This window comes from Somniosus microcephalus, chromosome 4, assembly GCF_052327205.1.
Source record: "Somniosus microcephalus isolate GS21.2 chromosome 4, FLI_Smic_1.0, whole genome shotgun sequence".
Taxonomy (NCBI): Eukaryota; Metazoa; Chordata; class Chondrichthyes; order Squaliformes; family Somniosidae; genus Somniosus; species Somniosus microcephalus.
This window is the reverse complement of record NC_140990.1, coordinates 181,386,036-181,403,380: the sequence shown is the minus strand read 5'-3', so window position 1 is coordinate 181,403,380 and position 17,345 is coordinate 181,386,036. Positions and strand designations below refer to the sequence as shown.

The 17,345-nt window shown below is 49.4% G+C and overlaps 1 protein-coding gene across 5 annotated transcripts in view; it reads right to left on the bottom strand.

Moving 5' to 3' along the window:
* Window positions 1–17,345, bottom strand: part of asb18 (ankyrin repeat and SOCS box containing 18) — an 80,445-nt gene that overhangs the window by 27,967 nt on the left and 35,133 nt on the right. Inside the window, exon 1 of one of the 5 annotated variants that reach the window (XM_085985564.1) lies at window positions 975–4,961. The exons of the other annotated variants lie outside the window; for them this stretch is intronic. Within the exon in view, the coding sequence (XP_085841690.1) occupies window positions 975–1,218 (244 nt within the window). The 5' untranslated portion in view covers window positions 1,219–4,961. Of the gene's footprint in view, window positions 1–974; window positions 4,962–17,345 lie in introns of those variants that run through there. 5 annotated transcript variants of the gene reach the window in all.

The following is a 17,345-nucleotide window of genomic DNA, read 5'->3' as shown; positions in this document are numbered from 1 at the left end:
CGTAAGTTCAATGCGCATGCGCTGCCTCTCCGGCGCACGTGTTTGACTTTTGAACCCCTTCTTTCAGGGGAACGAAAGTGCCGGTTTCCCGCGCATGCGCAGTGCATGTATGAAACCGGCACTTTCGTTGGGCCTACGCATGAGTACCCCGTGCGTACTCACGCGTTGGGACCCGAATTTCTGGGCCATTTAAGTGCATGGGAAAGGTCCGGTTCTGATATTCTGTTGCCAACCACCAGGGGGAGCTCAAGCATGACCCCGCTTTCCCCCATCCTCCAGCCAGTTGACTTAAGGACCTCCCCCTCTCCTGTGCCCCTCCCTCTGCCAGGTGCTCCCCACGTTCAAACATTTAGACTTTTCAAAGAGATATATTTTAACAACAACAACAGCCAGGCTAATCACTGCACTTTGCAGTGGGGAAACTGAGTCAGGAAGGTCCCGTGTTTGATCTCTGCCCTGGGTACTGAGTTAGTTAACCATAGCTGGGGTGACACTACTGATGTGAAAATTGGCCTTAGCACCCATTGACTGGGGAGAGAAACGTTAGGCAGAGACCATGCTTGCGATCAGGTTGCCGCAATCTATGCTTGTGAAAGTGCACAAGTAGGCTTCAGGCGGGCACAGGGCTGTGCTCAAGAGTCAATGGTGCCTATGGTTGGATAGCTGTCCAGGCTCGCATTTGGACCAGGTAGTGGAGGGCTATCTGAACCCATGGAACCGTAGACCAATGTGAACCAATGCCTTCAGGCAAGCTGGGGACAACATCGCAAGAGACAACGTGATAGATTTTAGACTTTCCATCTGGGCGTGAAACTGGCGTTACTGATTGCCTATTTGATTTTCCAGGCTCAGATTCTACAATGGGAGGTCAATCCACAACACCAATGTTACGCCCGGGCAGCAAACCTACACCCTGTGTTGTTTATTTAACGTCAAGCGCTACCAAACCAAGAGGCCTAACACGCAGCGAGTACCTGAGAGGCCCAGTGCCACTGGTTTCGCCTGCCACTCCATTTCGTTATGGTGAATTTCAAATTGCAGGTTGACATCTTCGTGGTACTCGCTGACCATGACTTTGAGCAGCGCCAGGTCTCCATTCACCAGCGCATGGTGGAAGGTCTCTGGACCTCGGCACTTCACAGCAGAAGAGGGCATGGTGGACTGCTTCTGTTCGAAGTCCAGGAATATCTGCGATCGCTGCGCAGTGTCTCTGTCCATTGCCTGGAGTGCTCCGTGTCTGGTGTTTATTTTAGCACTGGCTGCCTTGCCACTATTATATACACAAGGACAAAGGCTATTGTTGTGCTATAAATATCCCCGTGTTGAGCAGTTACTGAGCTCACCTTCCATTGTGCCTCTATAAGTACTTTATAATTATGCAATGATCTCTTTATTGGCAGAGTTGGAGGTGGTGCATGACTTGTTTCATTCACTGATATATAACAGTCAAGTGGATTTTATTGAAAGCTACTAGAATGTTCTGTCTGCTACGTGCTCATATGTTGGTAGCTCCTCTGTTCAAATACTTTGACGGGGTAATTGGGTGATGTGTGTTTTGTCTGTTGTTTTTTTTAATTCGTTTTTTATGGGATGTGGGCGTCACTGGCAAGGCCAGCATTTATTGCCCATTCCTAATTGCCATTGAGTAGGTGGTGGTGAGCCACCTTCTTGAACCACTGCAGTCCATGTGGTGAAGGTACTCCCACAGTGCTGTTAGGGAGGGAGTTCCAGGATTTTGACCCAGCGACGATGAAGGATCAGTGATATACTTCTAAGTCAGGATGGTGTGTGACTTGGAGGTGGGGGTGTTCTCATGTGCCTGCTGCCCTTGTCCTTTTAGGTAGAAGAGGTCGCGGGTTTGGGAGGTGCTGCCGAAGAAGCCTTGGTGAGTTGCTGCAGTGCATCTTGTAGATGGTACACATTGCAGCCACGGTGCACCAGTGGTGGAGGGAGTGAATGTTTAAGGTGGTGGATGGGGTGCCAATCAAACGGGCTGCTTTGTCCTGGATGGTGTCGAGCTTCTTGAGTGTTGCTGGAGCTGCACTCATCCAGGCAAGTGGACAGTATTCCATCACACTCTTTACTTGTGCCTTCTAGATGGTGGAGTCAGGTGGTGAGACACTCGCCGCAGAATACCTAGCCTCTGACCTACTCTTGTTGCCACAGTATTTACGTGGCTGATCCAGTTAAGTTTCTGGTCAATGGTGACCCCCAGGATATTGATTTTGGGGGATTCGGCGATGGTAATGGCATTGAATGTCAAGGGGCGGTGATTAGACTCTCGCTTGTTGGAGAGAGTCATTGTCTGGCATTTCTGTGGCGCGAATGTTACCTGCCACTTATCAGCCCAAACCTGAATGTCGTCCAGGTCTTGTTGCATGCGGGCATGGACTGCTTCATTATCTGAGGAGTTGTGAATGGCACTAAACACTGTGCAGTCATCAGAGAACATCCCCATTTCTGACCTTATAATAATAATAATCAACTTTATTGTCATTGTTAGTGCACAAATGCAGTTGTGTTGGAGGGAAGGTCATTGATGAAGCAGCAGAAGATGGTTGGGCTTAGGACACTGCCCTGAGGAACTCCTGGGGCTGTGATGATTGACTTTCAACCACCACAACCATCTTCCTTTGTGCTAGGTATGACTCCAGCCAGTGGAAAGTTTTTCCTCCGATTCCCAGTGACTTCAGTTTTACTAGGGCTCCTTGATGCCACTCTCGGTTAAATGCTGCCTAGATGTCAAGGGCAGTCACTCTCACCTCACCTCTGGAATTCAGCTCTTTTGTCCATGTTTGGACCAAGGTTGTAATGAGGTCGGCAGCCAAGTGGTCTTGGCGGAACCCAAACTGGGCATCAGTGAGCAGGTGCTGCTTGACAGCACTGTTGATGACACCTTCCATCACTTTGCTGATGTTTGAGAGTAGACTGATGGGGCGGTAATTGGTCAGAGTGGATTTGTCCTGCTTTTTGTGGACAGGATATATCTGGGCAGTTTTCCACATTGTCGGATAGATGCCAATGTTGTAGCTGTACTGGAAGAGCTTGACAAGAGGCGCGGCTATTTCTGGAGCATAGGCCTTCATCACGATAGCCGGGATGTTGTCAGGGCCCATAGCTTTTGCTGTATCCAGTGTGCTCAGCTGTTTCTTGACTTCACGTGGAGTGAATCGAATTGGCTGAAGACTGTCTTCTGTGATGGTGGGGGCCTCAGGAGGAGGCCGATATGGATCATCCACTCAGCACTTGTAGCTGAAGATGGCTGCAAACGCTTCAGCCTTGTCTATTGCACTCACATCTACCATCTTTGTGGATGGGGATATTCATGGAGCCTCCTCCTCCCGTTAGCTGTTTAATGGTCCACCACCATTCACGACTGGATGTGGCAGGACTGCAGAGCTTTGATCTGATCCGTTGATTGTGGGGTCGCTTAGCCCTGCTTTTAGCATGCATGTAGTCCTGTGTTGCGGCTTCCCCAGGTTGGCACCTCATTTTTAAGTACACCTGGTGCTGCTCCTGGCATGCTCTTCTACACAACTCATTGAACCTGGGTTGGTCCCCTGGCTTGATGGTAATGGTAGAGTGAGAGATATGCCGGGCCATGAGTTTACAGATTGTGGTGGAATACAAGCCCACAGTGCCTCATGGATGCCCAGTTTTGAGCTGCTAGATCTGTTCTGAATCTATCCCATTTAGCACAGTGGTAGTGCCACACAACACGATGGAGGGTGTCCTCAGTGTGAAGACAGGACTTCTTCTCCACAATGATTGTGCGGTGGTCACTGCTACCAATACTGTCATGGACAGATGCATCTGCGACAGGTAGATTGGTGAGAACGAGGTCAGGAAGGTTTTTTCCCCTCGTGTTGGTTCTCTCACCACCTGCCGCAGGCCCAGACTGGCAGCTATGTCCTTCAGGACTCGGCCAGCTTGGTCAGTGGTGGTGCTACCGAGCCACTGATGTCCTCCATCCAGAGTACATTCTGTGCCCTGGTTACTCTCAGTGCTGCTTCCAAGTGGTGTTCAACATGGAGGAGTACTGATTCATCAGCTGAGGGAGGGCGGTAGGTGGTAATCAGCAGGAGGTTTCCTTGCCCATGCTTGACCTGAAGCCATGAGACTTCATGGGGTCCAGAGTCAATGTTGAGAACTCCCAGGGCCATTCCTTCTCGACTGTATACCACTGTGCCACCACCCCTGGTGTATCACCATCCTCTGGGTATGTCCTGTCCCACCAGCCAGATGGAGGATTTTGGGATATTGACTGAAAGGTATGATTTTGTGAGTATGATTATTTCAGGCTGTTGCTTGATTAGTCTGTGGGACAACTCTCCCAATTTTGGCACAAGACCCCAGATGTTGGTGAGGAGGACTTGTGCAGGGTTGACGGGTTGGTTGTGCCGTTGCCGTGGTCAAGGTCGGTGCCAGGTGGTCCGTCCTGTTTTATTCTTAGTATTGTGTTTCATAACGGTTTGTTATTTGCTAGGCCATTTCAGAGGGCAGTTAAGAGTGAACCACATTGCTGTGGGCCTGGAGTCACATATAGGCCAGATGGATTTTTAGGACAATCCGATTGTTTCATGGTTACAATTACTGATACTAGCATTTTTCCCCCAGATTTATTTAATTAACTGAATTGAAATTCTTCAGCTGCCGTGGTGGGATGGGAACTTAGATCTCTGGATTATTAGTCTAGGCTTCTGGATTACCAGCCCAGTAACATTACCATTATGCTACCATTCCCGTTGTGGAGAGATTGATCTTAAATCTGCCCAGTTATCTTCAGAACCCTGATCGCTGGCCTGAGACTTTCTGATGGTTAAAGCTCATGTGTGGATGTTGGCTGAGGACATGATCAGGCTGGTTTAGAATGTACCCCCGCCCAGTGAATCTTAGGCTGGCAGTCCCTCAGAACCGAGGATGACTTGCTTTCACATTAAAAATTATTTCTCAGGTGACTGATGAGTCCAATGCGGGACCTACAGTCTCTGTCACAGGTGGGGCAGACGGTGGTTGAAGGGGCGGGTGGGTGGGGTGTTTGGGTTGACGTGCGCTCCTTGCGCTGCTTGCGCTTGGCTTCCGCTTGCTCCCGGCGAAGAGACTCGAGGTGTTCGGCGCCTTCCCGGATGCTTCTTCTCCACTTTGTGCGGTCTTGGGCCAGGGATTCCCAGGTGTCAGTGGGGATGTTACACTTTTTCAAGGAGGCTTTGAGGGTGTCCTTGAAGTGTTTCCTCTGCCCACCTGGGGCTCTCCTGCCATGCCGGAGCTGCGAGTAGAGCGCTTGTTTTGGGAGTCTTGTATCGGGCATGTGGACGATGTGACCTGTCCATCGGAGCTGATCGAGCGTGGTCAAAACTTTGATGCTGGGGATGTTGGCCTGAGCAAGAACACTGACATTGGTGCGCCTATCCTGCCAATGGATTTGGTTGTACCTCTCCAGTGATTTGAGATGCCCAGTGAATACTCACTCACTGTCACGGCTTCTGTGTAAAGAACAGCACCTTGGGATGCAGTACTGGGATACAGTCCCAGGATGCAATTCCGGGATAGAGTACTTGCTACAGTACAACAACAACAGCAATTTGCATTGATATAGTGCCTTTAACGTCGTAAAATGTCCGAATGCGCTTTACAGGAGTGTTATCAAACAAAATTTGACGCTGAGCCACATAAGGAGAAATTAGGACAGGTGACCAAAAGCTTGGTCAAAGAGGTAGGTTTTAAGGAGCATCTTAAAGGAGGAAATAAAGGTAGAGAGGCGGAGAGGTTTCAGGAGGAAATTCCAGAGCTTAGAGCCTCGGCAACTGAAGGGACGGAGCAATGGTGGATGCAGAAGAGGCCAGAATTGGAGGAGCTCAGCGATCTCGGAGGGTTGTGGGGCTGGAGGAGGTTACAGAGATGGGGAGAGGTGGGGTGGGTGGGGGGTGGTGGGGGGGGGGGGGCGGTCGGCAATGCCATGGAGGGATTTGAAAGCAAGGATGAGAATTTTAAAATTGAGGCGTTGGTCAACCAGAAGCCAGTGTAAGTCAGGGGTGATGGGTGAACGTGACTTGGTGTGAGTTAGGACACGGGCAGCAGAGTTTTGGATGAGTTAAAGCTTCTGGAGGTTGGAAGTTGGAATGCTGGCTAGGAGTGTGTTGGAGTAGTAAAGTGTAGAGTTAATAAAGTCATGGATGAGGGTCTCAACAGCAGTTGAGCTGAGGCAGGGGAGGAGTCGGGCGATGTTACTGAGGTGGAAGTAGGCGACCTTGGCGATGGAGAGTATATGTGGTCATAAGTTCATCTTAGTGCCAAGTACAACACCGAGGTGGCAAATGATCCGGTTCAGCCTCAGACAGTTGCCAGGGAGAGGGATGGAGTCGGTGGCTAGGGAATGGAGTTTGTGGCGAGGACCGAAGACAATGGCTTCGGTTTTCCCAATATTTAGTTGGAGAAAATTTCCACTCATCCAGTACTGGATGTCAGATAAACAGTGTGACAATTTAGAGACCGTGGAGGGGTCGAAAGAGATGGTGCTGAGGTAGAGCTGGGTGTCGTCAGCGTACATGTGGAACCTGATGTGTTTTCGGATGATGTCGCCGAGAGGCAGCATGTAGATGAGTAATAGGAAGGGGCCAAGGATAGATCCTTGGCGGACTCCAGAGGTAACGATGCGGGAGCAGGAAGAGAAGCCATTGCAGGTGATTCTCTGGCTATGACTGGATAGATAAGAATGAAACCAGGCAATTGCAGTCTCGCCCAGCTAGACAACAGAGGAGAGGCATTGGAGGAGGATAGTGTGGTCAACCGTGTCAAAGGCTGCAGTCAGGTAGAGAAGGATGAGGAGGGATAGTTTACCACGGTCACAGTCACATAGTATGTCATTTGTGATTTTGGCAAGGACTGTTTCAGTACTGTGGCAGGGGCAGAAACCCGATTTTTTTTTTTTGTTCATGTGATGTGGGCGTCGCTGGCAAGGCCAGCATTATTTCCCATCCCTAATTGCCCTTGAGAAGGTGGTGATGATCCACCTTCTTGAACCGCTGTAGTGAGGGTACTCCCACAGTGCTGTTAGGGAAGGAGTTCCAGGATTTTGACCCAATGACAATGAAGGAACAGCAATATACTTCCAAGCCAGGATGGTGTGTGACTTGGAGGGGAACTTGGAGGTGGTGGTGTTCCCATGCACCTGCTGCCCTTGTCCTTTTAGGTGGTAGAGGCCGCGAGTTTGGGAGGTGCTTTCAAAAACGCCTTGGATAGTTGCTGCAGTGCATCAATAGATGGTACACACTGCAAACACAGTGTGCATTTGACACGGTCAACCACACCATTCTCCTCCAACGCCTCTCCTCCGTCGTCTAGCTGGGCGTAACTGCACTCGCCTGGTTCCATTCTTATCGATCCAGTCATAAGAAGGAGGGAGTGAATGTTTAAGGTGGTGTTTAAGGGGTACCAATCAAGCAGGCTGCTTTGTCCTGGATGGTGTCAAGCTTCTTGAGTGTTGTTGGAGCTGCACTCATCCAGGCAAGTGGAGAGTATTCCATCACACTCCTGACTTGTGCCTTGTAGATGGTGGAAAGGCTTTGGGGAGTCACGAGGTGAGTCACTCACTGCAGAATACCCGGCTTCTGACCTGCTCTTGTAGCCACAGTATTTATGTGGCTGGTCCATTTAGGTTTCTGGTCAATGGTGACCCCCAGGATGTTTATGGTGGGAGATTCGGCAATGTTAATGCCATTGAATGCCAGGGGGAGGTGGTTAGACTATCTCTTGTTACAGTTGGTCATTGCCTGGCACTTGTGTGGCGTGAATGTTACTTGCCACTTATCAGCCCAAGCCTGAATGCTGTCCAGGTCTTGATGCATGCGGGCACGGACTGCTTCATTACCTGAAGTGTTTCAAATGGAACCGAACACTGCAATCATCAGCGAACATCCCCACTTCTGACCTTATGATGGAGGGAAGGCCATTGAATAAACAGCTGAAGATGGTTGGGCCTAGGACACTTCCCTGAGAAACTCCTGCAGCGATGTCCTGGGGATGAGATGATTAGCCTCCAACAACCACAACCATCTTCCGTTGTGCTAGGTATGACTCCAGCCAGTGGAGAGTTTTTCCACTTTGCTGGTGATTGAGAGTAGACTGATGGGGCGGTAATTGGCTGGATTGGATTTGTCCTGCTTTTTGTGGACAGGACATACCTGGGCAATTTTCAACTTTGTCAGGTTGATGCCAGTGTTGTAGCTATACTGGAACAGCTTGGCAAGAGGCGCGGCTAGTTCTGGAGCACAAGTCTTCAGCACTACAGCCGGGATGTTGTCAGGGCCCACAGCCTTTGCTGTATCCAGTGCACGCAGCCATTCCTTGACTTTACGTGGAATGAATCAAACTGGCTGAAGACTGGCTTCAGTGATGGTGGGCACCTCAGGAGGAGGCCAAGATGGATTATCCACCCGGCACCTCTGGCTGAAGATGGTTGAAAATGCTTCAGCCTTGTCTTTTGCACTCGCGTGCTGGGCTCTGCCATCATTGAGGATGGGGATGTTCATGGAGCCTCCTCCTCCCGTTAGTTCTTTAATTGTCCACCACCATTCACGAGTGGATGTGACAGGACTGCAGAGATTTGATCTGATCCGTTGGTTGTGCTGTGGTTTAGTCCTGTCTGTAGCATACTTTTCCACTGTTTAGCATGCATGTAGTCCTGTGTTGCAGCTTCCCCAGGTTGGTACCTCATTTTTAGGTACACCTGGTGTTGCTCCTGGCATGCTATTCTACACTCTTTATTGAACCAGGGTTGATCCCCTGACTTGATGGTAATGGTAGAGTGAGGGATATACCGAGCCATGAGGTTACAGATTGTGGTGGAATAAAATTCTGCTGCTGCTGATGGCCCACAGCGCCTCATGGATGCCAAGTTTTGAGCTGTTAGATCTGTCCTGAATCTATCCCATTTAGCACAGTGGTAGTGCCACACAACACGATGGAAGGTGTCCTCAGTGTGAAGACGGGACTTTGTCTCCACAATGACTGTGCAGTGGTCACTGCTACCAATACTGTCATTGTCAGATGCATCTGCGACAGGTAGATTGGAGAGGTCGAGGTCAAGTCGTTTTTTTCCCCTCGTGTTGATTCTCTCACCACCTTCTCCAGGCCATGTCCTGCAGCTATGTCCTTCAGGACTTGGCCAGCTCGGTCAGTAGTGGTGCTGCCAAGCCACTCATGGTGATGGACATTGAAGTCTGTGCCGTTGATGCCCTCTGTACTTCTTCCAAGTGGTGTTCAACATGGAGGAGTACTGATTCATCAGATGAGAAAGGGGGATAGGTGGTGATCAGCAGAAGGTTTCCTTGTCCATGTTTGACCTGAAACCATTAGACTTCATGGGGCCCATGGTCAATTTTGAGGACTCCCAGGGTCACTCGTTCCCGACTGTATACCACTGTGCCGCCACCTCTGGTGGGTCTGTCCTGCCGGTGGGACAGGACATGCCCTGGGATGGTGATGAAGGAGGCTGCGACGTTGACTGAAAGGTATGATACTGTGAGTATGGTTATGTCAGGCTGTTGCTTGACTAGTCTGTGGGACAGCTCTCCCAAATTTGGCACAAATGTACCTTTGTCGTGCCCGAATCCAATGCCTAGCTTAGTGCCACATGGTCCTCCTAGTTTTATTCTTATTATACTGTGTCGTAGCAGTTTGGTACAACTGAATGGCTTGCTAGGGCATTTCAGAGGGCAGTTAAGAGTCAACCACATTGTGGTGGGTCTGGAGTCACCTATCGGCCAGACCGACTAAGGACGACAGATTTCCTTCCCTAAAGGAAATTAGTGAAGCAGATGGGTTTTCTGGCAGTTACATGGTCACCATTACTGAGTAGCGTTTCATTCCAGTTTTATTTAATTAACTGAATCCCATGGATGGGTTTTGAACTCACGTCAACCAGATCTTTAGTCCAGGCCTTCTGAATTACTAGTCCAGTAACATAACCACTATGCTGGCATTCCTACATTGTCCATTGTCTGGAGCGCTCCGTGTCTGGAGCGCTCCGTGTCTGGAGCGCTCCGTGTCTGGAGCGCTCCGTGTCTGGAGCGCCCTGTGTCTGGAGCACTGGCTGCCTTGCCACTATAATAGACACAAGGACAAAGGCTATTGTTGTGCTATAAATACCCCCGCGTTGTGCAGTTACTAAGCTCACCATCCATTGTGCCTCTATAAATAATTTATGGGTAGGCAACAATCTCATTATTGGCAGAGTTGGAGGTGGTGCATGACTTGTTTCATTCACTGATATATAACAGTCAAGTGGATTTTATTGAAAGCTACTAGAATGTTCTGTCTGCTACGTGCTCATATGTTGGCAGCTCCTCTGTTCAAATACTTTGACGGGGTAATTGGGTGGTGTGTGTTTTGTCTGCTGTGGAGGGATTGATCTTAAATCTGACCAGCGATACTTATCTTCAGACCCCTGATTGCTGGCCTGTGAATTTCTGATGGTTAAAGCTCATGTGTGGATGTTGGCTGAGGACATGATCAGGCTGATGTAGAATGTCCCCCCGCCCAGTGAATACTCACTCACTGTCCCGGCTACTGTGTAAAGACCTGCCAGTATATGAACACATAGCAGAGAGAATATTCTAGTAGCTTTCAGTAAAATCTACTTGGGTTACAGTATCGGATACAGGACCGGGATACAGGACCGGGATACAGTACCAGGACACAGTACCGGGATACAGCACCTGGATACAATACCGGGACACAGTGCCAGGATCTTCTCAATGCCTTGCCAGCGACGCCCACATCCCAAGAATGAATTAAATAAAATACTCACCACCATCTTCTCAAGGGCAATTAGGGATGGGCACCAAATGCAGGCCTAGCCAGCGATGCCCACATCCCATCAATGAATAAAATAAAATAAAACATAACCTGGATACAGTAACTGGGATATAATACAGGGATACAGTACCAGGATACAGCACCTGGATACAGTACCGGGATACAGTACCAGGATACATACTCAGGATACAGTACCTGGATACAGTAACTGGGATACAGTAACTGGGATACAATACCGAGGTACAATACCGGGATACAGTAACTGGCATACAGTAACTGGTTCACTAATGTCCTTTAGGGAAGGAAATCTGCCATCCTTACCTGGTCTGGCCTATATGTGACTCCAGACCCATAGCAATGTAGTTGACTCTTAACTGGCCTCTGAAATGGCCTAGCAAGCCACTCAGTTGTAACAAACTGCTATGAAAAACAATGATAAGAATACAACCGGACAGATCACCCGGCATCGACCTCGGCACCAGCTTTGGACACGACAAAGGCACACCCAGCCCAGTCGACCGTGCAAAATGCTCCTCACTAACATCTGGGGAATTGTGCCAAAATTGGGAGAGCTGTCCCACAGACTAGTCAAGCAACAGCCTGACAGTCATACTCACAGAATCATACCTTTCAGTCAAGGTTGCAGCCTCCTCCATCACCATCCTGGGTATGGCCTGTCCCACCGGCAGGATAGACCAACGAGAGGTGGTGGCACAGTGGTATACAGTCGGGAGGGAATGGCCCTGGGAGTCCTCAACATTGACTCTGGACTCCATGAAGCCTCATGGCTTCAGGTCAAGCATGGGCAAGGAAACCTCCTGATGATTACCACTTACCGCCTTCCCTCAGCTGATGAATCAGTACTCCTCCATGTTGGACACCACTTGGAAGAAGAACTGAGCATAGCAAGGGCACAGGTGTACTCTGGGTGGGGGACTTCAATATCCATCACCAAGAGTGGCTCAGTAGCACCATTAATGACTGAGCTGGCCGAGTCCTGAAGGACATAGCTGCCAGTCTGGGCCTGCGGCAGTTGGTGAAAGAACCAATATGAGGGAAAAAACCTACTTGACCTCATCCTCACCAGTCTACCTGTCACAGGTGCATCTGTCCATGACAGTATTGGTAGCAGTGACCACCTCACAGTCCTTGTGGAGATGAAGTCCCGTCTTCACACTGAGCGCTGCCTCCATTGTGTTGTGTGCCACTACCACCGTGCTAAATGGGATAGATTGAGAACAGATCTAGCAGCTCAAAGCTGGGCCTCCATGAGGTGCTGTAGGCCATCAGCAGCAGCAGAATTGTATTCCACCACAATCTGTAACCTCATGCTCTGGCATATCCCTCACTCTACCATTACCATCAAGCCAGGGGAACCAACCCTGGTTCAATGAGGAGTGTAGAAGAGCATGCCAGGAGCAGCACCAGGTGTACCTAAAAATGAGGTACTTCATCAATGAACTTCCCTCCATCATAAGGTCAGAGTGGGGATGTGTGCTGATGATTTCACAGTGTTCAGTTCCTTTCGCAACTCCTCAGATAATGAAGCAGCCCATGCCCACGTGCAGCAAGACCTGGACGACTTTTAGGCTTGGGTTGATAAGTGGCAAGTAACATTCGCATCACATAATTGCCAGGCAATGACTGTCTCCAGCAAGAGAGAGTCCAACCAGCGCCCCTTGACATTCAACAGCATTATCATCACCATCAACATCATCATTGACCCGTAACTTAACTGGACCTGCCACATAAGTACTGTGGCTACAAGAGCAGGTCAGAGACTGGGTATTCTGCGGCAAATGTCTCACCTCCTGGCTCCCCAAAGCCTTTCCACCATTTACAAGGCACAAGTCAGGAGTGTGATGGAATACTCTCCACTTGCCTGGATGAGTGCAGCTCAAGAAGCTCGACACCATCCAGGACAAAGCAGCCCGCTTGATTAGCACCCCATCCATCACCTTAAACATTCACTCCCTCCACCACCGGCGTACCGTGGCTGCAGTGTGTACCATGCACTGCAACAACTCGCCAAGGCTTCTTCGACAGCACCTCCCAAACCCATGGCCTCTTCCACCTAGAAGGACAAGGGCAGCAGTTGCATGGAACACCACCACCTCTAAGTTCCACTCCAAGTCACACACCATCCTGACTTGGAAATATATCACCATTCGTTCATCATTGCTGGGTCAAAATCCTGGAGCTCCCTCCCTAACAGTGGTTGGAGAACCTTCACCACACAGACTGCAGCAGTTCAAGATGGCGACTCACCACCACCTTCTTAAGGGCAATTAGGGATGGGCAATAAATGCTGGCCTTGCCAGCGACGCCCACATCCCCTGAACGAATAAAAAAAATAGACTGGGATACAGTCTATACCAGGATATAGTCGGGATTCCATAATCAGCACCTGTGAAGAGACGCTCGGTCACTCGACCAGGAAACACCAAGACTGGTTCGACGAGAATGACCAGGAGATCCAGGAGCTAATAAGCCGCAAGTGCAAGGCATTCCTGATCTGGAAACAGTAACAGAACTCGAGAGCAAGAAAGCAGCTCTACAGAAGCCTGAAGGCCGAGGTCCAACAAAAAACTCGTGAACTAAAGAACAGATGGTGGATGGAGAAAGTGCAGGAGATCCAGCAGCTAGCCGACAAACATGACTTGCGTGGATTCTTTAGTGCAGTCAAGATCATCCACGGCCCAAGCACCCAAGGCCCTACCCCACTGTGGGCCAAGAACGGAGAGGTACTCATCAAGGACAGAGAGGCAGCCAGTGCCCTCTGGAAGGAGCACTTCGAAGATCTCCTTAACCGTGACTCTGTCTTCGACGCAAGTCTCCTCAACTCCATCCCACAGCATGCTACCCGCCACCATCTTAGCACAACCCCAGCCCGGTATGAGGTTGAAAAGGCCACCCGACAACTGAAGAACAAGGCCTCAGCAGCAGATGGAATCCCCGCCGAGGCACTGAAGCATGGCAGAGAAGCACTACTGCCGCAAATTCATGAACTCATTTCTCTTATCTGGAAGGAGGGGAGCATGCCAGGGGATCTCAGAGATGCCGTAATTGTGACCATCTTCAAGAAAGGTGACAAGTCCGATTGTGGTAATTACAGAGGAGTTTCCCTGCTGTCTGCCACAGGGAAAGTCATCGCAAGAGTCCTCCTCAATCGCCTTTACCCAGTGGCCGAAGAGCTCCTCCCAGAGTCGCAATGCGGATTCTGCCCACTAAGGGGCACAATGGACATGATCTTCACCGCACGTCAATTACAAGAGAAATGCAGGGAACAGCACCAACCGCTGTACATGGCCTTCTTTGATCTCACAAAGGCCTTCGACACTGTCAACCGTGAGGGATTATGGAGTGTCCTCCTCAAATTTGGCTGCCCTCAAAAGTTTGTCACCATCCTCCGCCTGCTTCATGATGACATGCAAGCCATGATCCTGAACAACGGTTCCACCACAGACAAAATTCACGCATGAACCGGGGTCAAACAAGGCTGTGTCATCGCACCAATGCTCTTCTCGATCTTCCTTGCTGCAATGCTCCATCTCACCCTCAGTAAGCTCCCCACTGGAGTGGAGCTACTTTACAGAACAAACGGGAAACTGTTCAACCTCCGTCGCCTCCAGTCCAGATCCAAGGTCGTCCCATCCTCTGTCGTCAAATTACAGTATGTAGACGATTCTTGCGTCTGCGCTCACTCAGAGGTCAAACTCCAAACCATCGTCAACACCTTCACTGAAGTGTACGAGAGCATGGGCCTTACACTAAACATCCATAAGACAAAGGTCCTCTATGAACCTGCCCCCGCCACACAGTACAGCACTCCGATTATCAAAATCCATGACAAGGCCTTGGACAACGTGGACCACTTTCCATACCTCGGGAGCCTACTGTCAACAAGGGCAGACGTCAACGACGAAGTCCAACATCGCCTTCAGTGTGCCGGTGCAGCCTTCGGTCGCCTGAGGAAGAGAGTGTTTGAAGACCAGGACCTCAAACCTGGCACTAAGCTCATGGTCTACAGAGCAGCAGTGATACCTGCCCTGCTGTATGCCTCAGAGACATGGACCATGTACAGCAGGCACCTCAAATCACTGAAGAGGTACCACCAACGCTGCCTCCGCAAGATGCTGCAAATCCATTGGCATGATAGGCGCACCAATGTTAGTGTTCTTGCTCAGGCCAACATCGAAGCTTTGATCATGCTCAATCAGCTCCGATGGATGGGTCACATTGTCCGCATGCCCGATACGAGACTCCCAAAACAAGCGCTCTACTCGGAACTCCGGCACGGCAAGAGAGCCCCAGGTGGGCAGAGGAAATGCTTCAAGGATACCCTCAAAGCTTCCTTGAAAAAGTGTAACATCCCCACCGACACCTGGGAATCCCTGGCCCAAGACCACACAAAGTGGAGGAGAAGCATCCGGGAAGGCACCGAACACCTCAAGTCTCTTCGCCAGGAGCAAGTGGAAGCCAAACGCAGGCAGCGCAAGGAGCGCACGTCAACACAAGCACCCCACCCACCCGCCCCTTCAACCACCATCTGCCCCACCTGTGACAGAGACTGTAGGTCCTGCATTGGACTCTTCAGTCACCTGCAAACTCATTTTTAATGTGGAAGCAAGTCATCCTCAGTTCAGAGGGACTGCCTAAGAAGAAGACAGTACTGGGATATAGTACTGGGTTACAGTACTGGGATACAGTATTGGGATACAGTACTGGGATACAGTACCAGGATACAATACCAGGATACAGTGAAAGGATACAGTACCAGAATACATTAACTGGGATACATTAACTGGGATACAGCACTGGGATACAGTACCGGGATACAGTACCGGGATACCGTACCGTGATACAGTCCTGGGATACAGCACCAGGATACAACATTTCCGGATACAGTACCGGAATCCAGTAGCGGGATACAACACCAGGATACAAAACTGGCATACAGTAACTGGGATAGAGTAACTGGGATACAATGCTGGGATACAATATTGGGATACAGTACCGGGATACAATACCGGATACAATACTGGGATAGAGTAACTGGGATAGAGTAACTTGGATATAATACTGGGATACAGTACCGGGATACAAAATAGGATACAATACAAGGATACAATACCGGGATACAGTACCAGAATCCAGTAGCGGTATACAGCACTGGGATACAAAACCGGCATACAGTAACTGGGATAGAGTAACTGGGATACAATACCAGGATACAATATCGGGATACAGTACCAGGATACAATACCGGGATACAATTCTGGGATACAGCATTGGGATACAATACCGGGATAGAATATCGGGATACATTACCGGGATACAATACTGGATACTGTACCAAATACAGTAACTGGGATACAATACCGGGATACAATACCATGATACAGTTCTGGGATACAGTACGAGGATACAGTACTGGGATACAATACTGGGATAAAATTCCGGGATACAGTACCAGGATGCAGTATCAGGATTCAGTACTGGGATACAGTACCGGGATACAGTAACTAGGATACAATACAGGGATACAGTACCAGGATGCAATTCCAGGATACAGTACCGGGTTACTGTACTGGGATACAGTACCATGATACAATACCGGGATACAGTACCATGATACAATACCGGGATACAGTCCCGAGATACAGTACCGGGATACGTAATGGGATACAGCACTGTGATACAATACCGGGATAAAATCCCGGGATACAGCACGGGAATACAAAATTTCCAGATACAGTACCGGGATCCAGTAGTGGGATACAGCACCATGATACAAAACCAGCATACAGTAACTGGGATACAATACTGGGATACAGTACCAGGATATAATACTGGATACAGTACTGGGATAGAGTAACAGGGATACAGTAACAGGGATACAATACCGGGATACAATACTGGGATACAATACTGGGATACAATACCAGGATACAGTACCGGGATACAATACCGGAATACAATACTGGGATGCAAAACTGGGATACAATTCCGGATACAGTACCGGGATACAGTACCAGGATACAGTACTAGGATACAGTACTGGGATACAATACTGGGATACAATACAGGGATACAGTACCGGGATACAGTCCCAAGATACAGTACCGGGATACTGTACTGGGATACAGTACCATGATACAATACCAGGATACATCCTGGGATACAGCACCGGGATACAACATTTCCAGATACAGTACTGGGATCCAGCAGCAGGAAACAGCACCATGATACAAAACCGGCATACAGTAACTGGGATATAATAACTGGGATACAATACTGGGATACAGTACCAGGATACAATACCAGATACAGTACTGGGATAGAGTAACAGGGATACAGTAACAGGGATACAGTAACTGGGATACAATACCGGGATACAGTAACTGGGATACAATACCGGGATACAATACCAGGATACAGTACCGGGATACAATACTGGAATACAATACTGGGATACAGTACTGGATGCAAAACCGGGATACAATTCCGGGATATAGTACCGGGATACA